Source organism: Bubalus bubalis, chromosome 21, assembly GCF_019923935.1.
Source record: "Bubalus bubalis isolate 160015118507 breed Murrah chromosome 21, NDDB_SH_1, whole genome shotgun sequence".
Lineage (NCBI taxonomy): Eukaryota > Metazoa > Chordata > Mammalia > Artiodactyla > Bovidae > Bubalus > Bubalus bubalis.
Window position 1 is genome coordinate 58,984,819 of NC_059177.1, and position 27,880 is coordinate 59,012,698.

General features: G+C 55.6%; 1 protein-coding gene across 2 annotated transcripts; it reads left to right on the forward strand.

Annotated features, from left to right (window-relative positions):
- Window positions 1-10,177: 10,177 nt before the first annotated feature.
- Window positions 10,178-27,774, forward strand: COPG1 (COPI coat complex subunit gamma 1). Of its 2 annotated transcripts, none has more exons than XM_006078852.3 (24): window positions 10,178-10,328; window positions 11,235-11,287; window positions 11,855-11,935; window positions 12,175-12,246; window positions 12,372-12,451; window positions 13,348-13,423; window positions 13,525-13,617; window positions 13,977-14,063; window positions 14,897-15,054; window positions 15,145-15,278; window positions 15,580-15,647; window positions 15,864-16,052; window positions 16,638-16,733; window positions 17,688-17,931; window positions 18,559-18,634; window positions 19,688-19,791; window positions 20,159-20,284; window positions 20,583-20,651; window positions 22,300-22,442; window positions 22,727-22,898; window positions 23,477-23,574; window positions 24,989-25,127; window positions 25,585-25,683; window positions 27,303-27,774. In XM_006078852.3, the coding sequence occupies exons 1-24, from the start codon at window positions 10,292-10,294 to the stop codon at window positions 27,431-27,433; spliced, it is 2,625 nt and encodes an 874-aa protein (XP_006078914.1). In that variant the 5' UTR covers window positions 10,178-10,291; the 3' UTR covers window positions 27,434-27,774. The 2 variants fall into 2 exon arrangements, with proteins under 2 accessions (XP_006078914.1, XP_025128239.1); XM_025272454.2 differs by lacking the exon at window positions 27,303-27,774 and adding an exon at window positions 26,062-26,564.
- Window positions 27,775-27,880: the final 106 nt, after the last annotated feature.

Consider the following 27,880-nt stretch of genomic DNA (forward strand, 5'->3'; position numbering starts at 1 on the left):
GGGAGCAGCAGCCAGGCTGGCGGCAAAGAGGTGGAGACTGGAACAAGGGCACGTCTGTGGGGAGTCACCCGTGCACTTTCTGTAGGCTGTCTATAATCTTCCCTGGAGCAGAGAGACACGTAGGGAAGGGTGGTCCAGGGAGGGCTCACTCTCTTTGCGTGGTTCACGTGGGAAAGCATTGGTCATGTGGAAATCAAAGCGGCTCAGCAGCAGGCCTGGGCCGGTCGGCTGTGTCTCCGGCAGTCCAGCCCACGCCCCTCCTCCTCGCCCACCAGCCTTTGGTCACGTCTTTTCCGAGTAAAGCACAATGTCTAGCAGGTCCCTGACGACGGTTAGGAAGACACAGCAGCCCCAGTGGCTGAACTTCCTGGGCTTTCCAAGTTCCAGGCCCTTCACAAGCCCCAGCAGGGTCACCCTCCAAAGAGGTGCCTGCACTGAATCCCTGTGCATGAATGTGACTCGTGTACACTCCATGATACCACGCATGAGCGTTTCGGCAGTTCACGCAAAGGCAGACTTGTTCCGGGGCCTTTCTGACTGCAGAATCTACGAAGTCAGGCACAGCCAGAGGTCAGCGGGCCCCGTGAGGTGGGCACGGGCCTCGGAGAGCGCACGACAGACGCTCGCTGTCAGTTTACTGAACTGTCACTCCTCTATCGCTGTCCTCCAGTCTGCGGGCAGGTGGAGCTGTTCCCAGCCCTTTCTGCTCCGTCGCGAGCTTCCGGTGAGTCGCGTAACGACCAGCCCTGCTGCCCCTCCAGGAGGTGAGCCTGCAGAGGGCTGCCTCTCCTCCTGCCTTGCAGTGACAGGAACACTGTCTCTCGGGAAGCCCGCAGCCGTGTTGTAGGCCTCTCAGGCTCGCCGCCGCGTGTCCAGAGACGAGCAGGGTGGGCGTTAATTCTGTTTTCCTGGGCACCAAGCAGGTCCAGGAGAAGCTGAACTCCTGGGTGCTTTCATCACACAAAACGAATACCAAGCTTTTGCACATGGACATTCATTTGACTTCAGATGCTATATTTTTTCCTTTTCAGTCAACCAAGCGATCGATGTGGAGGAGAGTCTCACTGCAGAGAATCAACGCGGAGTTGCTGAGAGCAGGGCTGGATCTGGGCTCCATCATTCACTCGTTTCACTGCTGTCCACCGAGCCCCTGCTGTGCGCAGGAACATGCCAGGCTTGCCTTGGCAGCTGAAGGTAGAGAGATACAGTCAGCAAGTGTGATGGTTAACTTTATATGTCAACTTGACTGGCCATGGGGCACCTGGATATCTGCTCACTCAATATCCTTGGTGTGTCTGTGATGGTGCTTTGGACGAGATTACATTTAAAACACTAGACTGGGTAAAGAAGATTGCTCCCCTCAATGCGGGTGGGCCTCGCCCAATCAGTTGAAGGCTTGTGTTTTAAAAAAAAATTCACTGAATAAGAGGGAGCTACACCTGCCTGACAGCCTTTCCAACTAAGATATTGGCTTTTTTTCTGCCTTTGTCCTCAAACTGAAATGTCAGCTCTTCCTGAGTCTTGAGGCTGCCAGTGTTCAGACAGAAACCACACCATCAGCTCCCCTGCTCCTCAGACCTTTGGACTTGGCCTGGAACTAAGTCACCAGCTCCCCTGGGGCTCCAGACTGCTGAGCACCTCGCAGGTCTTGGGACCCGCCCACTCCCATAACCACAGGAGCCAATTCCTTACAATCAACCTCAGCATCCCTATCTGTCTACACACACACCAACACACTCTATTATTTTCACCTTTTTGGTAACTTTTACTACAAATGGTCAACCCAGACAGGGATAAAGTGCCATGAAGAAAGCGGAACAAGACCATGGAAAAGAGAGGAGGTGGGACTTCAGCTACAGAGGTTCGGAATGCCTCTCTGAGGAGGTGGCCTTTCAGCTGACTGCACAGGAGAGCACAGCCCCTTACGCACTGTGGGAGCAAGCTGGGCCGAGGCCTTGCCCGCAGGGCAGGGCCACAGAGAGTGGGGGAAACAGGAAGAATCCCAGGGAGGCAGGCGCGGGGCATGTTAGGGCCTCACAGACTGCAGGGAGGAGTCCGCGTTTTACTCCCAGGTGAGGGGCAGCCTCTGGAAGCTCTTAAGAAGATGTTAACCCTCTGCCTCCTCTGTGTCCCGAGTCTGCCGTGTGATCTTCAGAATGAATGTGCCTCTCTGAGCGTCAGTTTCCTGGTGGTGTTGTGAGGATCAAATGAGATAACACAAGAGAACGACTTAGCACTGTGCCTGGCGTTAAGCAGCAGCTCAGGAAGTGTCGGTTTCTCTGGCTTGCTATTCGCCGTGGGTTCCGACTGTAAATGTTGATGCTGGAACAAGCTGGGGAAGTAAAAGTGACGTGAACTTTCTGGGAACGGGGGCAAAATGTATACCAGAGACACTCATCATGTGCCGTGTACACGTGGAGAGACTGGAGCCGGTTAAATCCTGAGCAGTAAAGCCAGAGCTGTGGGTCAGACAGACTTGGGCTCAAACTCTGGCTCTTTCACCTCCCCCAGGCGAGTTTTGGCAAATCATCAAATCCTGCAAGGCTTGGTGAACTCGGGAAATGGGGACTGTGAGAATTAAAGTAGACAGCTTGTGCAGATCATAACTACCTGGCCCCCCGTCAGAGCCATCGGGGGGCACGCACAAGTGCCAAGGGTAACTTTAAAAAAGTAGAAAGTTATATACATGTGCATATAGCGATGGTTATGCTAAGGACTGTTTAAGCTGATCTACAGATTTACTTCAACTCTAATTAAAATCTCACAGGTTTGTCTATGAAACAAGCTTTATTTGGAGGATTTCTATGGAGAAATAAGGGCAAAAAAAAAAAAAAAAAAAAGGCAAGCCATGTTTCAAAAATAAGATGGAAGGACTCACCCTCCGAGATACTAATGTGAACACTTACCCTAAGACTGTGATGATTAAGAAAGTGAGAAACCGACAGAGGGACGGACAGACTGACAATGATACAGCGTAGGAGCTCAGAAACAGACCCGTGGGCCGCACAGGCGATAGACGGGGTCTGACGTGCGGTAGAAGTGGCATTGCAGGTCAGTGTGGGAGGAAAGGATCATTCAATGAACTGTGCTGGTCAACCGATTATCCAAGTGGAAGAAAAATGAAATCAACTCCTTACCTCACACCATAAAAAACTGATGATGAAGTCAGAATGTACATGTGAACGGCAAATTTTAAATCTTTGGAAGAAAACATAAAACTGTGTTGTTCAATGTAGCGTAACAACAAAACCCCAAACAACCCAATCAAAATATGGGCAGAAGGTCTAAATAGACATTTCTCCAAAGAAAATACCGGGATGGCCAACAGGCACCTGAAAAGATGCTCAAAATCACTAATCATTCAGTTCAGTTCAGTCGCTCAGTCATGTCCAACTCTCTGTGACCCCATGAATCGCAGCACGCCAGGCCTCCCTGTCCATCACCAACTCCCGGAATTCACTGAAACTCACGAGCATCGAGTCGGTGATGCCATCCAGCCATGTCATCCTCTGTCGTCCCCTTCTCCTCCTGCCCTCAATCCCTTCCAGCATCAGAGTCTTATCCAATGAGTCAACTCTTCGCGTGAGGTGGCCAAAGTACTGGAGTTTCAGCTTTAGCATCAGTCCTTCCAAAGAAATCCCAGGATCGATCTCCTTTAGGATGGACTGGTTGGACCTCCTTGCAGTCCAAGGGACTCTCAAGAGTCTTCTCCAACACTACAGTTCAAAAGCATAAATTCTTCTGCACTCAGCTTTCTTCACAGTCCAACTCTCACATCCATACATGACCACTGGAAAAACCACAGTCTTGACTAGACAGACCTCTGTTGGCAAAGTAATATCTCTGCTTTTTAATATGCTGTCTAAGTTGGTCATAACTTTCCTTCCAAGGAGTAAGCATCTTTTAATTTCATGGCTGCGATTACCATCTGCAGTGATTATGGAGCCCCCAAAAAGTAAGTCTGACACTGTTTCCATTAGAGAAATGCAAATTAAAACTACAGTGAGGTATCACTTTACACCAGTCAGAATGTCAATCATCAAAAAGTTTACAAATAATGAATGCTGGAGAGGGTGTGGAGCAAAAGGAATCCCCCTATGCAGTTGGGGGGGGATGTAGATTGATACAGCCATTATAGAGAACAGTATGCAGGTTCCTGAGAAAAAAGGAAACTAAAAATAGAACTACTATATGATCCAGCAACCCCACTCCTGAGTATATATCAGGAAAAGATGAAAACTCTTCTTCAAAAAGATACATACACCAATGTTCACAGCAGCACTGTTTACAGCAGCCAAGACACGGGAGCAACCTAAGTGTCCATCAACAGGTGAGTGGGTAGAAAAGGTGTGGCCCATATATGCAATGGAATATCACTCAGTCATTAAAAGAACAAAATCATGCCATCTGCAGCAACATGACTGACCTAGAGATTATCATTCTAAGGGAACTAAGTCAAATAAAGGCAAATATCATATGGTATCGTTGATATAGAATAGAAATTAAAATTACACAAATGAATTTATTTATAAAACAGAAACAGACTCACAGACTTTAAAAACAGACTGCTGCTGCTGCTGTGCTGCTAAGTCGCTTCAGTCGTGTCCGACTAATGGTTACCAAAGGGGAAAGGTGGGGGAGAGGGGTAAATAGGGAGTTTGGGACTGACATATACACACACACTATATACAATAATCAAGAAGAACCTACTGCCAAGCACAGGGAACTCTACTGAATATTCTGTAACAACCTAAATTGGAAAAGAATTCATAACAGAATAGATACATGTCCGTGGATAACTGAATCACTGTGCTGATACCTGAAATTAACATTGGTCATCAACTACACGCCATTCAAAATAAAAAATAAAAAGACACACTATACACTTTCCACAAAAGAAAACATCGCTCATTTAAAAATATTAAATTCTTAAGCTTACCTTGATCAAAATTCACCATAAAGAAAATGAAAACACAAGTCACAAACTGGGAGAAGAGAACTGCAATAAACACCATCGACAAAGAGCAGCACCCACACCATACAGAGAACTCTTACATTCTGGTTACCATAAGAAATGAATGGGCACTTCAGAGAAGATCGTGGCTGCTCAACAAGCAAGAAAAAAGTTTGGACCTTCAGGGAAAAGCAGATTAGATCTCAGTGAGATTCCATCTATACCCGCTGGGTTGGCAGAAAGTGGATTTAATAACACTGAGCTGGAGAAGGTGTGGCCCACGGTGGGAAGTGTCAGTCGGTACAGGGACTCTGGGCAGCAACTGGAGCTATGTCGTAAGCTTGACTGTCCCTACACGGCTATTCCGCTCCTGGATGTGTCTGTCCGAGAGGCATTCCTGTAAACACATGCATCAGAAGACAGGCACACGATATTCACAGTAGCATTTATTTTTGGTGATTAAAAAAAAAAAGCTGGAAACAATGTAAATGCCCAGCAGTAAGAAAATAGATAGGTGTGCTGTGGTTTATTCACAACCGGATATTATATGGCTGTGGAAGCAGGGAACTGCAGCCACATGGCCTCCACGTGTCCTATATGCTAGTCGCTCAGTTGCCCAGCTCTCTGCGACTCCATGGACTGTAGCCCGCCAGGGTCCTCTGTCCATGGGGATTCTCCAGGCAAGAATACTGGAGTGGGTTGCCATGCCCTCCTCCAGGGGATCTTCCCGACCCAGGGATCAAACCAGGGTCTCCTGCGTTACAGGCAGATTCTTTACCGTGTACTTCAGGCCTGTACACAAGCCTCTCTGAAGTTCGCTTTTATGACTATAAAGGCACAATGGTATTTACTTTGAACTTTCTTTGGGATCTCCTAGCTCCAGCAATGATCATAGCTTATTAAAGAGTAGTCCTTTATAGTTTGCAAAGGTGTGTGGGGTGGTTTTATCTTTATCACATCCTTTAACAGTCCAATGTTTTAAAGTTATTTTGGCTTTTTTTCCCACCCCCCACACTGTGAAGCTTGTGGGACCTCAGTTTCCTGACCAGGAATTGAACCTGGGCCCTCAGCAGTGATTTTGCCAAGTCTTAACCACTGGACTGTCAGGAAGTTCCCCGAAGGTCTAATTTTTATTACTAACAATGACTTACCTGGATAGAGTACCAGCTGTGTTTATAAGCATTATGTAATCGTGGGTGGATGTGAGTTTGAGAAAAATCTGGGACACGGTCAAGGACAGGGAAGCCTGGCGTGCTGCACCACAGGGCTGCAAAGAGCTGGACACGAGTGACCGACTGAACAACCAATGAGTGAGCGAAGGAATGCTTTCGAAGCCTGAGCAGAGAAGACGTGGGGAGAGCTCATCTTACAAGGCAGCAAGCAGCCCCTAAAGCAAAGGCAGCCTGAGTCTCCCTGTTACCTTGGCACAGTCAGGGCGGCCAGGACTCTGCCCTGAATCATGATGGTGGCAGCCAGGGCCTGGCAAGGGGCCCTGCTCTTGGCAAGAAGTCCTGGCACAGCCTCTTCCTGCGGTAGCTTCTGAAAAAAGAGAGAGTTGGTGCCACCTAGCAGTAAAGAACAGGGACCACAGAGGACAGCTGGGGAAATTCTTAACACAAAACAGTTATTTTATTTGGGGTGGGGTGTGGTGTCAGGGTGGTGGTGGTAGTGAGAACGTATCATTAAAATAACATCTGCCTTTTTTAAAGTAAATTTTTATTAAGATAATTGTATGCTCACTAGCAATTGTAAGAAATAATACAGAAAGATCTTTCATACCCTTTGCCCAATTTCCCCCAATGGTAAGATCTTGCAAAACTAAGATCAATGGAATAGAAACCAGAGTCCAGAAATAAATCCATACATTTGTGGTCAATTGTTTTGTAATAAAAGTGCCAACACAAGTCAGTGGGAGAAAGAACGATTTTCAACAAATGGTGTTGGGACGACTGGATGCACGCAAAAGAATGAGGGTGGACCCCAACCTCATACCTTATACACAAACTAACCCAAAATGGGCCAAAGACCTAATCGTAAGAGGGAAAACTATAAAATTCTCGACAACATATGGGTAAATCTTCATGACCTTGGATCAAGCAATGATTTCTTATATATAAGAAAGACAATAAAAACGTAAGCAACGCCAACAAATGAATAAATTGCATCTCATCACAGTAAAAAATGTTTGTGCTTCCAAGTACACTGTAAAGACAGTGAAAAGACAACCACGGAATGAAAGAAAGTATCTGTAAATCATATACCTGATAAGGGTCCAGCTAGGGTTATAAAGAACTCATAAGTCTATGATAAAAAGATAAATAACTCAACTTAAAAATGGACATGGTATGTGAATAGACATTTTTTCAAAGAAGATGTACAAAAAGCCAAAAGTACCTGACATGATGCTCAACATCATTAACCGTCAGGGAAATGCAGATGAAAACCACAATGAAATACCATTTCACATTCACTAAGGTGACTATAAATAAAAAAGATAGTAAGTGTAAGTGAGGACCTGGAGAAACTGAGACCTTTAACACACTGCTGGTGGGAAAATACAGGGGGAGCAGACGCTTTGGAAATCAGGGAAAATGTTACAGTTACCATTCCACAGCATTGTACTCAAGAGAAATGGAAACATATGTCACACAAAGACTTGTACAGAAACCTTCAGGGCAGCCTTACTGAGGAGCCAAAAAGTGCAAACAACCCAAGTTGCGCTAACTGGTAAAAGTTAAGTAAACAAAATGTGTGTGTGTGTGTATATCCCTAAATGGAATATTATTCAGCAATAAAAAAGAACGGAATATTAATTCATGCTATGACATGAACCTTGAAAACATTATGCTAAGAAGCCAGACACACAAAAGGCCACATGTTGTATGATTCTGTTTACATGAAATATCCAAACATGCAAATCCACAGAGACAGAAAGGAGGGTAATGGTTGCGGGGAAGGGAGTGAGAAATGGAGAATGACTGCTAACGGAGATCGATGTCTTTCAGGGATAATGAGAATGTTCTGGAATTAGTGGTAATGGAGGCACAATTTTTAAAATTGTATTACAAACCACCAAACTGTACACTTAGAGAAGAGTTAATTGTTTTTAAATGTTTATGTTTGTCTGGCTGCACGGCTCTCGGCTGCAGCGCCGGGACCTTCCAGCCTCACTGCAGTGCGCGGGGTCTTTCAGTTGCTGCCTGTGAATCCCCAGCTTCAGCACGTGGGATCCAGTTCCCTGATCAGGGGTCACACCTGGGCCCCCTGCATCGGGAACTGGCAGTCTTGGCCACTGGACCACCACGGAAGTCCCGAAAGAATGAATCTTAACGCATGTGGATTATATCTCAATTTTTTTAAACTAGCAAAATCAATTTAAAAAAAAAGAGCGAGAATACCACAACCAGGATAACACTGATATTGGTTCAACCTACAAATCTTACTCAGATTTCCCTAATTTCCTCTGTACTTCCCCATACCCTGTGTTTCTACAAAGGATCTAGCAATTATCCAAAGAATGTACTGCTGCTGCTGTTGCTGCTAAGTCGCTTCAGTCGTGTCCGACTCTGTGCGACCCCATAGAAAGCAGCCCACAGGCTCCCCCGTCCCTGGGATTCTCCACGCAAGAACACTGGAGTGGGTTGCCATTTCCTTCTCCAATGCATGAAAGTGAAAAGTGAAAGTGAAGTCACTCAGTCATGTCCAACTCTTGGCGACCCCGTGGACTGCAGCCCACCAGGCTCCTCTCCCCATGGGATTTTCCAGGCAAGAGTACTGGAGTGGGGTGCCATTGCCTTCTCTGGAAGAATGTACATTACTGTTTAAAAGCACTAAAACCCCCACAATGATATATGACCTCATACTCAGGGTTGGAGTCACAATCCACGATTCTTATTGTAAAAATGAGGTGTTATAAACATTGCCCTTGGTATATAATTCTATAGAATTAACATCATAACATAAAAGGGTATTTTGTATTTATTTGTACTTTACTCAACATAACTTATCTGTATTTCATAGTCTTAACCGAACAACGCAAATCTCTGGGGTTCTTTCCTGGTTTTTAACCAAGAGGCGTACTTACTTCAACTGAATTAAGTAGACTTTTACAGTCTGTTTTTCCCTGTTAATGTCTCATTTTGTTTAAGAAGTTTGGATTGCTGCCTCCCAAGCCATCGGAAATATCCCTTTATACAGGGATGTGGAATCTTTCATCCAATGGATGCACCATAATTCCGTTAACCATCCCCTTATGGCTGGACGTTTAGGATGTTTCCAATTTTCTTGCGGCAAAGTGCCGCAGCGAGCAACTTAATTTTCTCTTTTGGATGATTTCCTCCGGACAAGGGGTGGAGTTACTGGTTAAAGACTTTGCGCATCTTTCCGACTTATTTCCCGACGGCGCAAGACCCACGTGGGCCCCGGTCCCCTGCGGCCGCCGACCGCGGGCTCGGCCTCCGCGGAGCCAGCCCCCGGGTCCCCGCGCCCCGCGGCCCTGCCGGCGCCCGGACTCACCTGCGCTCCCGCCCTCGGGCCAGCGCGCGTCCTCAGCTCGGCCTCGGGATGTCCTCCCGGCTCCGCGGGGGTGGCCCTGGGCGACGCCTGTCTCCCCTTCGCGTCCCTGCCCGCCCCCAGCGCCCGGCGGCGCACGCACTGGGCGCTCGACCAGTGCCCGCGGGTTTAAAGAGCGGGCCGCCGCAGCCACGCCGGCCTTCAGTCACTTCAGCCAGGTCCCCGCCGCTGAGCCGCGCCCCCGACATTGCTCGCGCGCCGGGAGCGGCCGGGCGCGGCCGGGCTGAGGCGAGCTGCAGGAGTCCGGCACGCAGCCGCTTATAGAGCGCCTCTGTACGCCGACACTGTCCGGCGCGGGGCATGAGAGACGGTCACCGCGGCCATGAGAGTGTGTGGCAGGTGTCAGGGTCGCCTCCAGCGGGCGGGGAAGGCCGGCGGGCGAGCGGCTGCCGGGAGGCGAGGACGGCGCGCCTCCCGGGGGGCTGACCAGAACAGGGGGCACTGGGAAGCGCGCGGTTGCGCGGGCCAGCGTGCCACGTTCGGCCTCACCTCCGAAACGCCCGCTTAGACTCCAGCCGGGAGTCAGTGAGGCGGGGACGACGGCACTGACAGGAGGGCGTGGGGCGTGGAGGCTGACCCGCGGCCGCGACGGGGTTAACGCCTCCCGCGGCGGCGCGGCCCGGATGTGCGCCTGCGCCGAGCGCGGACTGCGCCTGCGCACAGCGCCGGGCGACGTGGCCGGCCGGAAGAAGCCAGTGCGGAACCGCCGCCGCCGGCCGCAGCGTCCATCCTTGGCTGCCGCTGGGCTCCCGAAGCGACATCGCCATGCTGAAGAAATTCGACAAGAAGGACGAGGAATCGGGTGAGAGGGCCGAGGCCCTGGGGGAGCCCGGACTCCCGCGCAAGCCCTCCGCGGCCTCCCCGGGAGGCCTCCTACCGGACCTCCGTCTGGACGCGAGGCCCCAGGAGGTCCCGGGGACTTGAGCGAAGGTGCAGCGCCCATCCGCGGCCGGCCCCGGAGAGCCCGAGCGGGCTCCGCTGCCCCTCACCCGGCAGCTCGGGCCGCGATTCGCTGGATGACCTTGGGCGGGTCTGCGCCTCTGGGCCTCTGCTTCCGCGCCTGTTAGGGGAGGGCGCCAGACCCGGTGGTCCTCTAGGGATTTTCTGGGGCTGCGCCCGTGCTGGGGCGCCCTAGTCGGTAGTGCCCGGATCGGTGGTTGAGAACCCTGACTCCGATTCATTTATCCAGCAAACGTATCGAGCGCCTGGTGCATGCCAGGTTGCACTGCGCCCTGACTCTGCAGCAGAGCTGGTGAGAGCTAGTGAGCAAACTAGGAATATAAGAATGGTCGCAGCGGAGTGGAGGGAACAGACGTCAGTCAGATCCTCAAGCGTGTCATTAATTACAAGTGTGACTTCTGCTATGTGCAGAAGCCCTAGCCACTGGAGATGGTGGTCCCTCACGCAGTAGGGGCTCAGCTAAGTACCAGCTGCGTAAATGAATGAAAGGCATGACACTCTGAGAGGCACACGAGGACTGTACCAGGGCTGCTGGGCGACTGCGAGTTAGTGGTCTGGGGGAGTGGAGCTCCCTGGAGGAGGCTGGCTGGATCTATTGGCAGCCTGTAGGGCTTTGACTGCTGTTCAGAGGACTTGGAGCTTGAATCTCCGAGCCATCGGGAAGTCTTTCTCCATTGTCTACATCTGGGAGAGTTTTGAAATTTAGGGTCGCAACCTGTGCTCAGTCCCGTCTCTTCTCTCGTGGAAGGTGGAGGCTCCAACCCGTTCCAGCACCTGGAGAAGAGTGCGGTCCTGCAGGAGGCAAGTGTCATGTGCTCCCCTGGGTCTTCCATTGAGAATGTTCAGTCAGTGTGATCAAAACGCTAGCATATTCACAGTGCTGGTTTGTGGGACATTAGGGGAGAAATCTGTTCGTGGAAAGATGGGGAGTTCATTATGCCGATCCTTTTCTTCGTCTTTGTCTCTCCTTCCAGTTAATTAACAAGCTCTGAGGGTTTCTCTGGAGGTCCAGTGGGTAGGGCTCTGCGCTGGCACTGCAGGGGACACTGGCTCCAGCCCTGTTTGCGGAACTAAGCTCCTGTGTGCAGGCCACGCAGTGTGCCCACCCCCCAAAAAAGCCTTTACTAAGTATTCATTAGTCTCCAAGTCAGCACATCTCCAGGTAATATCTAGCGAGGATTTCAGGAGTTGTTAATAGATGAATTAAAAAAAAAAAGGGAAAACAAAGCTCCTTCCATGTGAAAATACAGTAGAACAAGTGTATTTCTTTACCCTGGGCCTTCTCAGATCTCTGATGTGCTTGAGAACAGTCATGGAAGGGAAATAAACTCAGCCAGAAGGTAAATATCCTTGGTCGCTTCTTCTCAGGCCCGTGTGTTTAACGAAACGCCCATCAATCCTCGGAAATGTGCCCACATCCTCACCAAGATCCTTTACCTCATAAACCAGGTAACAGGGTGAGGCTTGGGGGTGGGGAAAACGGTCCTGGGCTGTGTTGGGGGCAGGGGCACAGCCCCTGTGTGGTTGCAGCCAGCGGCCCATCTCTGGGTGCCCTCAGGGTCTCACTCTGAGGTGTTGCCCCTGATGCAGCCTCTGCCGGGTCTGAGGCTCCGACCTGGGCTGTCTTAGCTGGAAGAGCCTTCCGGCCTTTCTGTCCCAAGCTGAAGCTTCTTTCTGAACTGAAACAGGGGGAGCACCTGGGGACTACGGAAGCGACCGAGGCCTTCTTCGCCATGACCAAACTCTTTCAGTCCAATGACGTAAGTGCCGCCAGCCCTGCCCTCCTCCGGGGGGACAGCTCTCGGTGGTGGGAGGGCCCCTGTCAGCGGCTGCCCCTGGTCAGGCTGAGCCAGGGGTCACAGGTCTTTTCGCCTCTCCTGCCCAGCCCACCCTCCGTCGGATGTGCTACTTGACCATCAAGGAGATGTCGTGCATCGCAGAGGATGTCATCATCGTGACCAGCAGGCGAGTCCCGGGTCCCTGATGGCCGCCCCCACGTCATCTCCCCTCTCCTCCGAGCTCCCGCCGCTCAGTCCTCGGCCACGTGTTGCCAGTGCCGTTGCCTCCTTTCCTCTCCTCTCGCCCTCTCCTTCAGTTACTCTGCCCAGCCATGGCGCCTCCAGGGTGGGCGGTTCCGCTTGTAATTCTCTGGCCTGGACTTAGGCACAAACTGTCCCTTCCCTGCTTTCTCTTGGCCCGCTGAGGCAGCCGGGAGCTTCCATGGCAACTCCAGCTCTTCCCAGGAGAGCCTGGGAAGAAGCGACAGGGACGGGGCCGGTGGGGTGCACAAAGCCCACAGGCAGACTTTCCCATGAAGGACTGCTGTGCTCAGGAAGCGTTCGGCTCAGGGGTCACGCCGTTTGGGGGGTATGCTACACACACACGTGTAGAGAACGTGGCAGACATGGCTTCCACAGCCCCAGAGCTTGCAGGGAGGTAACCCCACAGACCGGCATTAGGGGGTGACGGCTGTGAAAGCAGGCCAGAGGACCACCAGCTTGAATCTGGGTCAGGAGAGGCCTCCTGGAACTGGGGAGTGGAGTCCTGCAGGGCAAGGCAGGCAGAGCAGGACGAAGGTGGGGCGGGTGGAGCGCAGCTGCCAGGACCTGCGGGTAGTCTGGGGACTTCTCTGCAACCACCCAGCGGGGACGGCAGCAGGAAACCCCGCAAGGGTAGATTGCCGTCGGAGCAGGGCAGTGCCCCGGGCAGTGTGGAGTTTCATGGAGACACCTTGATGAAGGGTTAAGAGCCCAGAGCAGACACCCGTTAATAATGGAGACCGGCCTGCTGACCCGGCTGGGGTGGGTGAGGCGTGGGAGCAGGCCCGGCCCCCGTGTGAGGCCCGCGCCATGTCCCTGCAGCCTGACCAAGGACATGACCGGCAAGGAGGACAGCTACCGGGGCCCGGCCGTGCGTGCCCTCTGCCAGATCACCGACGTGAGTGCCGCGCTCGGGGAGGGGCGCGGGGCCCCGGGGTGCATGCCCGCTCCCCACTCCGGGCCTCACTGCCCCACACCCTGTCGCCTGCGACCCCGCAGAGCACCATGCTGCAGGCCATCGAGCGCTACATGAAGCAGGCCATCGTGGATAAGGTGCCCAGCGTCTCCAGCTCCGCTCTCGTGTCTTCACTGGTGTGTAGCCTCGGCCGGGGCCGGGGCTGGGGCTGGGGCCAGGGCTGGGGCTGCTCGGGAGACTGAGGAAACATCAAAGATCGCTTTCCCAAGGAAAACCAAAGCTGTGTGGCCCCAGTTGTGAGAGTCCCACCCCTTGCTCGGTGAAAAGTGCCCAGGGGACTCTGGGTGGATCGAGGGCCCAGTTGGCGGCCTTGACCCATGCCCTGGGGTGACAGGTTTTGGGGATTTGAGCCTGGCAGGAATTCTTCCGGGGCAGGGGAAGTGAGGGTGGGAGCCGTGCTGAGTCTGCGCCCTCTCGGAGGACCGCAACAGCAGGCGTCCTGCCCGCCCCACTCAGCGTGCCCTGTGCCCCGCAGCACCTGCTCAAGTGCAGCTTCGACGTGGTCAAGCGCTGGGTGAATGAGGCCCAGGAGGCTGCGTCCAGTGACAACATCATGGTCCAGGTAAGCCGCGAATGGGGCAGGGATGCTGAAAATACTCAGGCGCTGGCCAGCAGGATGGACTTTCACCACGGAGGTCCTGGTGGCCCCTGGCCGGAGCAGGCTTCAATCCATTTCTCGTGGTGGGGAGACTTGGGGGTTTGAGAAAAAGAATCTAGGGCATCTCTTGCAGGGGGAGTTGGGTTACAGACATGATGGGCTCGTGCTTAAATATGCATGTGGTTTAATAACCAGCGAGTATTGTTTTGGGTGTGCAATGCCATCTGCCTGGTGCCTGGTGAGGGTTCAGTGGGAGCTTCTGCCCTCCTGCCCAGACCTGCAGGCCCCCGTGTGGGCATCTGTTCCCTCTCCCCATGTCTTGGTGCTGGGTCTCGTTTCCAGGGCCCACCCTGGCCCCTCAAACCCTCCAGGATCACAGAAGCTTCTTCCCACATAGAAGGCCCTGAGCGCAGCCCTAGTAAGGACTCCAGAGGGCAGAGGGGTAGTCTGTGTGCCTCCCCTCCCCCTGCTGGCTTCGCAGCAGCAGCCACGCATCCTGGGGCAGGGCCAGGGGGCCGAGGGCCTGCTGTGAGGGCGCCCGTCTGTACGGCCCCTGACGACACATGTCCTCAGCCCAGGCCAGCTCCCGCTTCCTCTTTCTGGTCGGAGACACCTGGTCTCCAGTACCTCCATCTGTATGGTGCCTGGCGGGCTTGGGGGACAGAGGCCTGCAGAGTCCCAGGTGGCTAGGTGGCTTGGTGGGCGTGGCCCACACCTGGGCTCCATGCCCACTCCAGAGGTGAGGAGCAGGCAGCGTGGCCTCAGGCCTCACTCGCCCTGCTCTGCAACACCCCCAGTACCACGCGCTGGGGCTCCTGTACCACGTGCGGAAAAACGACCGCCTGGCCGTCAGCAAGATGATCAGCAAGTTCACGCGGCACGGCCTCAAGTCGCCCTTCGCCTACTGCATGATGATCCGCGTGGCCAGCCGGCAGCTGGAGGACGAGGACGGCAGGTAGAGGCACCACGCCCCGCCGCTCGCCCCCCGAGCCCTCGCCGACCCCCGGGCGGCCCCCCAGCGTCCTCCTGCCGCCTGTCGTTGCAGCCGTGACAGCCCGCTGTTCGACTTCATCGAGAGCTGCCTGCGCAATAAGCACGAGATGGTGGTGTACGAGGCCGCCTCGGCCATTGTCAACCTGCCCGGGTGCAGCGCCAAGGAGCTGGCCCCAGCTGTCTCAGGTGCCCAGGCCCCGCCCCCCTGCCATCTCAGGTGCCCAGGTGCCCAAGCACCCCCCGCCCGCCCTGTGCAGCTGGGTTTCCCAGGGGCGAGGCCCTGCCTGGGGGTGGGCAGGTGTGCTCTCCTCGATTGGGGTGGCCGTGCCAGTTGGGGAATAGCTGAGTGGGGGATTTGGGTCTGAACAGTCTCTGAGCCCTGATCCCCGAACTGTGCCCCGTGCCCTGTCCCTGCCCCTCCCGGGGCCCCTGGGTTTCCTGGCTGCCACGCAGGGGGCAGCCCTTCACCAGCGTCTGTCCCCCACAGTGCTCCAGCTCTTCTGCAGCTCCCCCAAGGCCGCCCTCCGTTATGCCGCCGTCCGCACCCTCAACAAGGTGAGTTCGCAGTGGACAGAGGGGCCGGCCTTCCGACAGGGCTGGGGGAGGGGGCCTGGGCCCAGGAGACCTGTCTCCTGGTCCCTCACAGCAGGAGGTGCAGCCCTGGCTGGTCTCTGTGCCCCAGGTGCTGGCGTGAGCCCACCTGAAGGCCCGCAGAATGGCAGGAGGCCTTCTGTGGCCCGTCCGTGTCCTCATCTCTTTGCTCCCGGACAGGTGGCCATGAAGCACCCATCCGCAGTGACGGCCTGTAACCTGGACCTGGAGAACCTGGTGACGGACGCGAACCGCAGCATCGCCACTCTGGCCATCACCACCCTGCTCAAGACGGGCAGCGAGGGCAGCATTGACCGCCTCATGAAGCAGATCTCCTCCTTCATGTCCGAGATCACAGACGAATTCAAGGTCCACAGTCTGCACCTGGGGCGGGGCGGGCCAGGGGCTGCCGTGGGGCCTCGCTATGGCGCTGTGCGAGGTGCTGCTCCCGGCCTTTGTCAGCGAGGCTGGGAGCTTCCAGACCGGCCCGTCAAGCCCTTTGTTGTCTCCCGTGAGCACTGTGCCCTGTGCTGGGCAGAGCCAGAGAGGGGAGCAGAGCAGTGCGCATGCCGGCCCGCCCTCGGAGCTCGCTTTCTGGGACGGGACTGTGGGAGCTGACTCCAGTGTGGACGGGATCGTTCCACACGCTGTTGCAGCGAGGAAACCCTCAGGGCAGCAGTTCCCGGGGGAGCCGCCCGGGAGGACCTGGGAAGGGCCAGCGAGTGCGTGTGCACTTGCCCTGAGCTCTGAGTAGACGAGCAGACGGGGGGGACCCACAGTGTGGATCGGGGCCTTGGACCGCGGTGCTCGCCACCCTGCTCGGGGGCTCGGAGGTCCCCTTGGCCCGGCCCCGCCTGAGGAGGGGCTCTCCTCCTGAGGAGGGGCTCTCCTGGCCCCGGGGACTGAAGGACCGCCCGCGGGGCTGGGCCGCGCTCACGCCGGTCTCTGGCACAGGTCGTGGTGGTGCAGGCCATCAGCGCGCTGTGTCAGAAGTACCCCCGCAAGCACGCCGTGCTCATGAGCTTCCTGTTCTCCATGCTGCGGGAAGAGGTAAGAGCGGGCGGCTTGGCCGCGGGCTCTGGCAGGCGGGCCTGGATCCGCCCGTCAGCTGGCTGGCTTCTGGCGCCCGCAGCCCTTTCGGCCCCTCGAGCGCAGGCAGCGCAGACACAGCCCAGCCGCTGTGGTTACAGTCGTAAACGACGACGTGCCACCCTGGCCATACAGACTCAGCGGACGCCCTGAGGCGATGCTTGAGCAGAAGGTGGCTGACGGTCTGTCTCGTGTCATCTGGTATAGAAATATTCTAGCCATTGCAATTTTTCATAGAAAAAATTTTCCCACAAAAATCGGTCCTTGGTGCCGAAAAGGTTGGAGACCGCTGTCATAAAATACACACGACACAGAATTCATCGAGGGCTTCCCATGTAACTCAGCTGGTAAAGAATCCACCTGCTATGCAGGAGACCCTGGTTTGATTCCTGGGTCGGGAAGATCCACTGGAGAAGGGAAAGGATGCCCACTCCAGTATTCTGGCCTGGAGAATTCCATGGACTCTATAGTCCATGGGGTCACAAAGACCTAGCGACTTTCAGACTAGAATTTATCACCTTAACTGTACATGTATATCGTTTAGTATTGTTAAATACCTTCACACAGGAGTGCACTTAATTTCCAGAACTTTCTCGTCCTGCAAAACTGAACTCTGTTCCCATTTAACAATAACCCCCTACTCTCTACTCCTCCAGCCTCTACACCGTCCATTCTTCCTTTATCTCAAAGGTGGTAAGAAAATCAAATCCCAGAGGTTTCTATTAAAGCATCTGCAGTTAGTCCGGAACAGCCCCGGCGAGCATTCGGCCTGAGCCTTTAGTTTTTACACAAAACGGAGGTAGCGGCAGGGGAGCCAGGCCCTGGCCTGCGGGCTCCGGCTGGGCCGCTGGGCCAGGCTGCAGCTGGGCTCTGCAGAGCCCCTGGTGCTCAGCCTCCTGTCGCCCTGGCCCGCAGGGCGGCTTCGAGTACAAGCGGGCCATCGTGGACTGCATCATCAGCATTATCGAGGAGAACGCAGAGAGCAAGGAGACGGGGCTGTCCCACCTATGCGAGTTCATCGAGGACTGCGAGTTCACCGTGCTGGCCACGCGCATCCTGCACCTGCTGGGCCAGGAGGGTCCCAGGACCAGCAACCCCTCCAAATACATCCGATTCATCTACAACCGCGTGGTGCTGGAGCACGCCGAGGTCCGCGCAGGTGCGTCGGAGCAGGCTGTGCCGGGGGCGCGGGCACCGGGCCTGAGGGCGGCCAGGGGTGCGGGCGGCACCCGGCGACCGTTCCGACCGCAGGCTCACCTCAGCTGCCTCTCTGTTTCACTGTGTGTGGTCGTTTACCTTTCTCCTTTTTCACCTTTCTCCTTCCTTTCTTCTTGGTATCTAGGTTTTTCTTTTTAATGATAGCTTTCTTGATTTATAATTCACACAGCATACTCTGTTCAATGAGTGTGCACTTGCATGCGCAGCCATCCGATCCTTCGTTTTACTTACTGCTGTTTCCCTCTCATGCCTGCTCTGAATAGACGGTCCCCAAGCAGTTCTTGGTTATCAGTTGTAGCTCATTCTCTCTCTCATTTGCGGTCAGGTGAGGCTTCGCTGCCCCTGAGGCCGTTAGGATACAGAGATTGAGGGCATCCCTCGTGGCCCCTTGGTGGTCAGAGCTGAGAAGGGCTGCTGGGCCCAAGGACAGGGCCGCCTCCCCGGGAGAAGCCAGGCCTGGAGGCTGCTTGTCGTGGGGTGTGGGGTTGGGCCTGCGGCTCGGGGCCGCTCGGCTCCGGCCGGCCCGCTCCGAGCCCTGGCCTGAGCCGAGTTTGCCTTGTGCACGCAGGCGCTGTGAGTGCTCTGGCCAAGTTTGGGGCGCAGAACGAAGAGATGCTGCCCAGTATCCTGGTGCTGCTGAAGAGGTGTGTGTGGCGTCCCCTCGGCCGGCGGCTGCTCCCCGTCTCTGTAGCTGGAAAGGGGGAGACAAGATGCACGACTATTGATGGTAGAAAACAATGGGAACAGAAAACTGTGAAACACGGTGCTGTGCAGAAGCCCCTTCCCTAGGTGTTAACTTGAGGTGTTTTCTGTTTTAAAAAACAGCTTTATTGAGATATAACTTGCAATCCACACAGTGTCCCCATCTTAAATGCATAATACAGTGGATTTGTTACATTCCGAGTTGTTTAACCATTACCGCCATCTAAGTTAAGAACTTTTCTCTTGACCGCACTGTACGGCTTCTGGAATCTTAGCTCCCTGACCAGGGATCGAACCTGGGCCCTCTGCAGTGGAAACGCAGAGTCCCAGCCACTCGACCACCTGGGAATTCTCAAAAAGACTTCTACCACCCCAGAGAAACCGTGTACCAGCGAGTAGTCGAGCCCTGCCCCAGCCCTGCCCGCCCCTTGCTCGCCATCTGGCTCTGGATTTGCCTGTCCTGACTTGCGTGCAGCCGCAGGCCTTCAGCGTGTCGCCTCTCACGAGCCTGGCTCCTTCACGGGGTTTCCAGGGTTCACTCGTGTTGTCACACATGCCAGCAGTTCATGCCACTCTTGCATGGCATGAAGAGCCCTCGTTTGTTTATCTGGTCATCAGTCGGTAGGCATTTGGGCCATTTCCGGTTCGCGGCTGGCGTGGCTCGAGCTGCTGTGAACATTTGTGCACAAGTCTTTATGTGACTTGCTTTCAGTTCTCTGGGGTGTGCACCCAGGAGTGGAATTGCGGACTCATGTTCAAGTCCTTTTTGACGAGTGCTGCCGGATACAGGCTCGTGGCTCCCTCCCTGGGTGGGCTCTGGGAGAGGGTCCCAGGAGAGTGAATACCAGCCCCCCTGTGCCTCTGATATCCGGGCACCGCGTCTGGTGATTGGGGTGGAAGCGCCCTGCCACCTCTGCCCGCCCCCTGCTGGGGCCCTGTAGCGCCCCCGGCCCCCTACGGGCCCCCGTCAGGAGCTCCCTGTGTTCTGGCCACAGGTGTGTGATGGATGACGACAACGAGGTCAGGGACCGGGCCACCTTCTACCTCAACGTGCTGGAGCAGAAGCAGAAGGCCCTCAATGCAGGCTACATCCTGAACGGTGAGTCCTCCCCACCCGACAACTCCCCTAGCCCCTTCCCTGAGCTGCGGCCTTCCCGGGCGGCGTGCCCTCCGCTGGACTCCCCTGGCAACTGCAGGGCATCACTGTCATCTCAGGAGGCCTGGGGCCCCAAGGGTAGGAATAGCCCAGAGAGCTGAATCGCTCGCCAGTCATACGAACCTCCTCGAGCTGAGCAGCGCGCCCCCGCCCCCCCCCCCCCGTGCCCAAGCCCCTGTCCTGTGTCCATTCGCTCCTCGCAGCAGTCCTGCCAAGGAGGGTGTCCTGAGAAGCGGGGGCTCGGCGCCTTGCTGGTTTCCTCGGGGTCCTGCAGCCTTGACCCCCGGCCCCGTCTCGCTCCCGCCCCCAGGTCTGGCCGTGTCCATCCCGGGTCTGGAGCGGGCACTGCAGCAGTACACTCTGGAGCCGTCGGAGAAGCCCTTCGACCTCAAGTCCGTGCCCCTGGCCACCGCGCCCGTGGCGGAGCAGAGGACAGGTGAGCCGTGCCTGTGTCCTCCAGAGGCCCTCGGGCCCAGGCCCCCTCTGGAGGCTCTGCCTGGCCCACAAGGCCCCCGCAGCTGCCCAGGGTGGACGGGGCCGTGCTGGGCGCAGGGAGTTCCCCGCCCGCCTCTGCCCCGGGAGAGGAGGCCGCCTGCACACAGACACTCGCGCGGCCGCCCGTGTCCACACTCCACACGGGGAGGTGGAGAGCACACTTGTGAGCGACAGCGCTGCGGTCGACGCGCCCTGGCCGTCTCTGAGCTGTGGCTCACCACGTGTGCTTGTTCCTGCAGAAAGCACCCCGGTCACCACCGCCAAGCAGCCCGAGAAGGTGGCCGCCACCCGGCAGGAGATCTTCCAGGGTGAGTGAGGGGGCTCGCAGGGCTCACAGGCCGCAGCTGGGGCGGCGGCTCTTCCCCCAGGAACCGAGATCGGGTCTCCCCTGCGAGCTGGCTCTGAGAGTGTTTAGACAGCGTACTTGACCCTCAGGTGGAGGTTGTTGCATCCATTTGGTATCTGAGAATTTGGATGTTCAGAGAGACACGGTGATTTGCCCCAGTTTGCACAACACCAAGGGGAGGGCGGCAAGAATTACAGTCCAGCTCCAGCTGGCTCAGAGCCGCCTGGGCCTTGTTCTGAGTGCTGCAGGCCCTGGGCCCAGTCGGTTCGGGACGTCTGGCGCCGCTCAGTGGAGTTGAGCGCACGACACAGTCCTGTGTCTCGGGCTCCAAATGTGCTCCGCCCACCTTGTCTGGCAGGGTTTGGTGAGGATTCTGTCTGTCCCTCTGCTCCTACGTTTCTCAGGGGAGAGGCTGTGTGTCTAGTTGGCAGACCACGTTGTCCACTAGATTCCTGCCTTCAAGGCCCAGCAACGGCCTCCCGTCTTGGGTGACGCCAGCCGACTCCCTGACTCGTCTCCTCTCCTGTCGTTCCGCATACTGTCCGCGGCTTCTGTCTTCTCTGTTTTCTGTCCGTCACTGCACTGGTGCCTGCCTTCCTTATAGTGGGATTCATTTTAAGTCCACCTTTTCCTTTCCACTCCCGAACCTGTCTTCCACCAACACGCCGTCTCAGATGTGGCTGAACCGGGACCCTGAGCTGGCTGGCGTCGCTCTCCCCGCAGGCTTTCCCTGTGTGTCCCTTCCCTCTTGCTGCCGGCAGAGATAAGCATGAACTTAGTGGTTTCACCCAACGCTGCTCCACCCCTTGTCCTGAGGTCTGAGTTCAGCCTCTTTATGGGGGGAAAGAGCAGAAGAATGATCCCGCCTGCCTTCTCCGTCTGTCCCCGAAATCCTACTAAGTCTAGGGCAGAGGATCACACTGCCTTGGGTAGAGTTCTTTTCCACGTGGAGGTCAGTGTAACCAGGAAGACGAGTGACGGGTCTTGACTAGTGGTCCTCAGACATCCGTGTGCGTCAGAGTCACGAGGGAAAGCTTATTCAGGATGCAGGACGGGGGAGTCTCTGACGGGCAGGTCTGGGGAGGCCTGAGGGTCTGCACTGTCGCCGTGCCCGCACCCCCAGGTGCTTCCGGCGCGATGACTCCGGAGCACAGCTCGGGGAGCAGGGCCAGCTGCCCGGTTCTCCCAGGCGCCCCAGGGCCGGAAGCTGGCCTGCACCAGACGCCTGCTGGCCACTCTGAGCTGGGTGTTCTGTAACACTCTGAATCTGCCCACTCTCCTTTGGGGCCACTTGTCCCAACAGCCACGTGTCTGAGAGCAGTCTGTCCTCCTGCCTGGTTCCGTGGCCAGCAGAGTTCGCTTCCTCTTTGTCTTTCCCCGTCTCCCTCTCTGAGCACCCTTGCTGAGCTTCTAAGCTTGAGGGAGTCTCTGGATGGGATGAGGCCAGGCCATGGGCCTGATGTCCATCGGTTGGTCTGCCGTCCTGTGTGGGACAGCGGGGAGGGCGTACTTGGGTGTGTTGGGGAACCGGGAGTGAAGGGCCTGCGGCCTGAAAACTGATCAGAGGCCCCGCTGAGCCGCTGGGTGAATGCGCAGCCTGTGGGTTTCAGAGCAGCTGGCGGCTGTGCCCGAGTTCCAGGGGCTGGGGCCCCTCTTCAAGTCCTCGCCTGAGCCCGTGGCCCTCACTGAGTCGGAGACGGAGTACGTCATCCGCTGCACGAAGCACACCTTCACTGACCACATGGTCTTCCAGGTGAGCGGGGAGGGCCTCCTGTGGGGTCCTGGCACCCCCACGCCGAGTGGCTGGAGCCTGGTACGATGCCGGGTCTGCCTCCAACTGCTGTGTGTAGACTCCTTGATTCAGGGCCTCTGTGGCTCCCGCGTGCCCACATGGAGACGGGGGATCTGGGCAGGGGGCCTGAGTCAGGACTCAGGGTGGCCCTGGGGTGAGAGGCAGGGCTCCCGACGCCCCCTCTGCCGCTCGGGGGGGCTCCACCCCCCGGCTCAGCATCTCAGCCCCTCTGCTCCCGGGTCCAGTTTGACTGCACGAACACACTCAACGACCAGACCCTGGAGAACGTCACGGTGCAGATGGAGCCCACGGAGGCCTATGAGGTGCTGTGTTACGTGCCTGCCCGGAGCCTGCCCTACAACCAGCCTGGGACCTGCTACACGCTGGTGGCCCTGCCCAAGGAAGACCCCACGGCGGGTGAGACCCCCGGCCTCCTGGGAGCCCCTGGGTCGGGGTGGGGAGGGCAGCCTGTGCGCCAGCTGTTCGTCTCCGGTTAGAGCTTCAGCTCCTTGAGGTCGGTCCAGAGAGGAAGGCCAGCCCGCCCTGGGGCTTTGCACACAGCAGCTCATTTCCTCCTCACACACCCTTCGGGGCAGCACTGCTCTCTGTCTTAGAGGGTGACCGAGATGGGGTAAACAGCTTGCCTGAATTCACCAGGCTGAGAGGCTGAGCCCAGGTCCTCAGGCAGGACTCTGTCTTGGCTGTGAAGGAGCCAGAGAGAGGCACACACATGACCGTCCAAATCCACTCCTCCCAGAGAGGCAGGGGCTTTCCCAGGCCTGGGTGGCACGTGGACGTGGCCAGCCTGAAGTGTCTGTGCCCCCCGGCTCCTCTTTCCTCGTGAGGGCAGCTCCTCAGGCTGCGACCGGGCGCTCCTGCCTCCCCACGCCAGGCTGGCATGGGCCGCTGGTGCAGCCGAGGCCTGGAGGGCAGGCCGTGGCCGCCCGCCCGCCCACCCGCAGAGGCCCCCTGACGGCGCGCCTTCCCTCCCGCAGTGGCCTGCACGTTCAGCTGCGTGATGAAGTTCACCGTCAAAGACTGCGACCCCACCACCGGGGAGGCGGACGACGAGGGCTACGAGGACGAGTATGTGGTAAGCGCCGGCGGGGCCCGCTCACGGCCAGTCTGCACGCGTGTGCGCTGGCTTCAGTTTAGATGTCACAAAAGAGCTCTTGTTTTTAACTTAAAAAATACATGTTCAAGTGTCAGAAGAAAACCTGGGAAATACAAAAACAAGTACACACGACAGGGAAGCGTTAACCGTAGTCTTGGGAATGGCTGGGGGGAGGGAAGTTGTATCTTTGAGGTCATTACATACATTACAGATCTCGTTGGGTTCACTTAGAACCAGGGTGTAATTTCCCGTCAGTACAAATACTTCATAAACACAAGTCTTAATGACTTTAAAATACTCCCTTCTATTGACATATCCTAATTCACCTGACTTTGTATTCGTTAACATTGGGCATTTGTGATTCCAGATTCTCACGGTTTTTCAGTGCTACATTAAACACCCCTTTCAGTATAAATTCATACCTGTGTTTCAGATCTGACTTCTTTAGAAGTAGAATAATTAAAAAAAAATTTTTTTTAACAATTTTTTTCTACGAGTAGGATAATTGGGTCAAAGACTCAGGACGATTTTCAGGCTTTTTGGTTCATGGTGTCAGTTGCTTTCTGGAGAAGCGGGTGCCCTCAGTCCAGTTTGTATCTGCTGGCGACCTTCTGGTGCAACGAGATGGTCCTTCCGGCTCCAGCTCACGGGGCTAGCATGGAGCCGAGGGTAGGCTCATTCTCGATTTGCCCAGGGCGCTGTGGCTCCATGCCATCTGAGTGCAGACCCTGAAAGGCAGCCTGGGATGGAGACTGCCAGAGCCCTCGTGGCCAGAGGGGCAGTCACTGGAGCACACCCAAGGGGCACTTGTGTCCTCCCGGGTCCAGGCCTGAGCCAGCAGTGAGCTAAGCCAAGGCCAGGAGGGCTGGGTATGAGGCCCGGCTTCTGCCGTAGGGGCTGCATCCTACCTGTGAACGCCCTCCCTGTGCGCGGGAGCAGGGGCTCAGCGGAGAGCTGCTGGCGAATGAGCGGTAGCCTTTCCTCACAGTCGGTCCAGGGTGTGCGTCCAGAGCGGGCCCGGCTGACTCTTGGGGGGCAGCCTCTGAGCACTCCTCGCCCCTGCCCCGTCCAGTCAGGCACTGGCGGCTTCAGAGGGTGCGCTCTCACAGCCGACACCCCAAGAGGAGGACGGTGGGCCCTCCACACCTGTGGGTTCTGCCTCCATGGATCCAACCAACAGATGGAAAATAGAGTGGGTTCCAGAAAATCCGCAAAAGCAAAACTTGAGCTTATCACACAAGGCGACAATTTACATAGCGTTTGCACTGTATTTACAGCTGTTTCCGTAACATTTACATCATATCAGTTATTATAAATAATCGAGAGGTGACGCAGAGTATAAGGAAAACGTGTAGCTTAAATGCAAATACGGCACCCCCCTATCGTCCCCCAGCTGGAGGATCTGGAAGTCACGATAGCGGATCACATCCAGAAGGTCATGAAGCTGAACTTCGAGGCAGCCTGGGACGAGGTGGGGGATGAGTTCCAGAAGGAGGAGACGTTCACCTTGTCCACCATCAAGACACTCGAGGGTAAATGCTGGGGGTGCCGGTTCTGGTTTGCCTGCCTTTCAAGACCCTGGGCCACTGTTGAAGTGTTCCTCCCCCCCGCATCCCCACCCCCATCCCCCGAAGATCCAGGGCCAAGTCTGGAGCACACAGTTCAGATACATAAAATAATAAAAACGTCAGACACTCAGTCGCATCTGATGCTTTGCAACCCCACGAACGATACAGTCCACGGGATTCTCCAGACCAGAATACTGGAGTGGGGAGCCTTTCCCTTCTCCAGGGGATCTTCCCAACCCAGGGATCGAACCCAGGTCTCCCACCCTGCAGGCGGATTCTTTACCAGCTGAGCCACAAGGGAAAGTTCAGATGCTGCTTCATTAAAAGCTGCGCACGGTGGGATTTGGGGCTGGGGGAGTGGTGATGGCGCAAAGTGGAGATGAGGTAAGTGGGTTAATAACTCTAGAACCTCTCCCTGCAGAGGCTGTGGGCAATATCGTCAAGTTCTTAGGAATGCACCCTTGTGAGCGGTCTGACAAAGTGCCGGACAACAAGAACATGCACACGCTGCTCCTGGCCGGTAAGTGGCATTTGTCGGGGGAAGGGCCTGGGTGCCACTGGGGAACCCAGGGATCCAGAGCTCGTGGCGCTGAACATCACAAGGTATAAGAAGGCCAGCTAGAGCCGCCTTCCCCCAGCGCCTGCTGCCTGTCAGTGTCCCTGCCCACGGGCAGCCAGCGAGCTACTGCACAGCACTCCAGGCACCTGCCTGTGATCCTAAGGGCGTGAGAGCGAGAGTGCACGCTGCCCCGTGCAGAGTCAGACGGCCATATGCAGGTGGCGGACACGCTGCTCTGCGCCTGGGTATTCACTTCACAGTGCATCTTGGAGAGTGTCCTCTTTTTCTTTTTTTAATAACATGAAATTTACCAGTGTAATGATTTTTACATCACTTCAGCGGCATTAAGCACATTCCCAGTGTTTTGCATCTATCACCATCATCCACCTCCAGAACTTCCCGTCATCCCAGACGTCTTCCCAGACTGAGCTCCACTGTTTCTTGTAGCTGACTGTTTCACAGAACCGGTACATGTACTGCTGAACGCCAAGACTGTTCTAGTGTTCTGCTGTTACAAACTGTGCTGTAGGGAATAATCCCATACATACGTGTCTACTTAGGCACTTTATTTTGGATGTGTGCACTCTGGGTATTTGTAGGGTGAGTCTCTCAAGGCTTTACCAGGTCAAAGTGCATTTTTCATCTCGGTAAATATTTCCAGTTGCCTTCCATAGGAATCGTATGCCTTCTCTCCCACACTTCCAACCAAGCAGTGTGTTCCCAACCTGTGTGGTCTCTGCAGGCGTGTTAATGGTGTCTCGCGTGGCTTCACTCTGTGTATCTCGTGTACTGAACAGCGCTCAGCATCTCCTCAAATGCAAAGCGCCATATGAAACAGCGTATGGATTTTATTTATATCATGTATATTTTTCCACTGAGTTGGTTATTCGTTTCTAATAGGAATGGGATTTTTAAGCACTTCTGGAAATTTTCAAACTTACACACACACAACCCCCAGGCACTCCTCCTCCAGCTGTAGCAACAAGCATCTCTACCCAGACGCGTTCTCCACCCCCAGATTATTTTAGAGCAAACGCCATACGTAGACATTTCGTATGTAAATGTTTCTGATCGTTGGTTCTCCAAAAGCTAATGAGCCAATGCGCTTACTGCGCCTGAAACAGTGAACGAAGGGAAGTGCTTTTTTCTGAGTGTTTATAAACAGGGTTAGGAGGTGGCTCTGCCCCAGTGCCCTGCTCACAGCTGGCTGCCCCCAAGCTCACAGTGAGGCAGCCCGTCCCCTGGGTTTTGCAGACACCTGCACCGCGATTTTGCCACGGTGGGGCTGTCCCTCGGGCTGTGAGCTTCGATGCGGTTGGGATGTGTGAGAGCCTCGGTGATGTCGCACAGAACCATACACATCCAGTAGTTTTGGGCTTGGCAGCAGCGAGACGTGCAGACTGATCTCCGCGAGGTCGCTGATGACGCTGCAGCTCAGAGAGGTGCAGTGACGTGCCCAGCGCCTCGCACAGCTCCCGTCTCACCCCAGAGTTGCCTCTGCCAGCTGTGGCAGGCCGCCCTCAGCCCAGCCCTGCGGCCCCCTTCAGCCTTGCGCGCCTGCCTTCTCTCCTCCCTTGCAGGCGTGTTCCGGGGCGGCCATGACATCCTGGTGCGCTCCCGGCTGCTGCTTTTGGACACAGTCACTATGCAGGTGACAGCCAGAAGTTCGGAGGAGCTGCCGGTGGACATCGTCTTGGCGTCTGTGGGCTAGGAGGCCAGCTTGCGTCGGACCACGTCCTCCCCTTTCCCCGAACACTATGCAGGAGTCGCGCCTTCCTCCTGAACCCAGTGGAAGCTCCTTTCCAAGCCTGTGTATTGAAAAGCAATTAGGAATCACTGAGGGTTTTTTGTTTTCTTAAATTGACCCCCTGCCCCAAACCCCCCTGCTGACAGTGACTCTTTAAACAGGGCTTGATTGTAGCGCATCCTAGAACTTGCTGCCTTGCCTGCCAGGGAAGGGGCATTGCAAATAAAGTGCTTGCACCACCTGAGTTTCTCCCCTTTGGAACCATCATCTTATCCCTACAAATAAATCAGCACGTATTTATTGAATGACTGCTACTTCTGCAGACTCGTGCTTAGGTGTCCGGCTTCCCTGCCACCCGGAGCCCTTTGCCACTGTACCTACAAGGAGGCAGGACCCTCTCACTGGCCTCCG

What these genes read in the sequence shown, in the direction of transcription:
- COPG1 (XM_006078852.3), top strand. Translation starts at nt 10,292, where the DNA reads ATGCTGAAGAAATTCGACAAGAAGGACGAGGAATCGG. An exon ending in AACTCTTTCAGTCCAATGAC is followed by an intron (nt 12,247 to 12,371) that starts GTAAGTGCCGCC and finishes TCTCCTGCCCAG; the next exon opens with CCCACCCTCCGTCGGATGTG. An exon ending in ATCCTGGTGCTGCTGAAGAG is followed by an intron (nt 18,635 to 19,687) that starts GTGTGTGTGGCG and finishes TTCTGGCCACAG; the next exon opens with GTGTGTGATGGATGACGACA.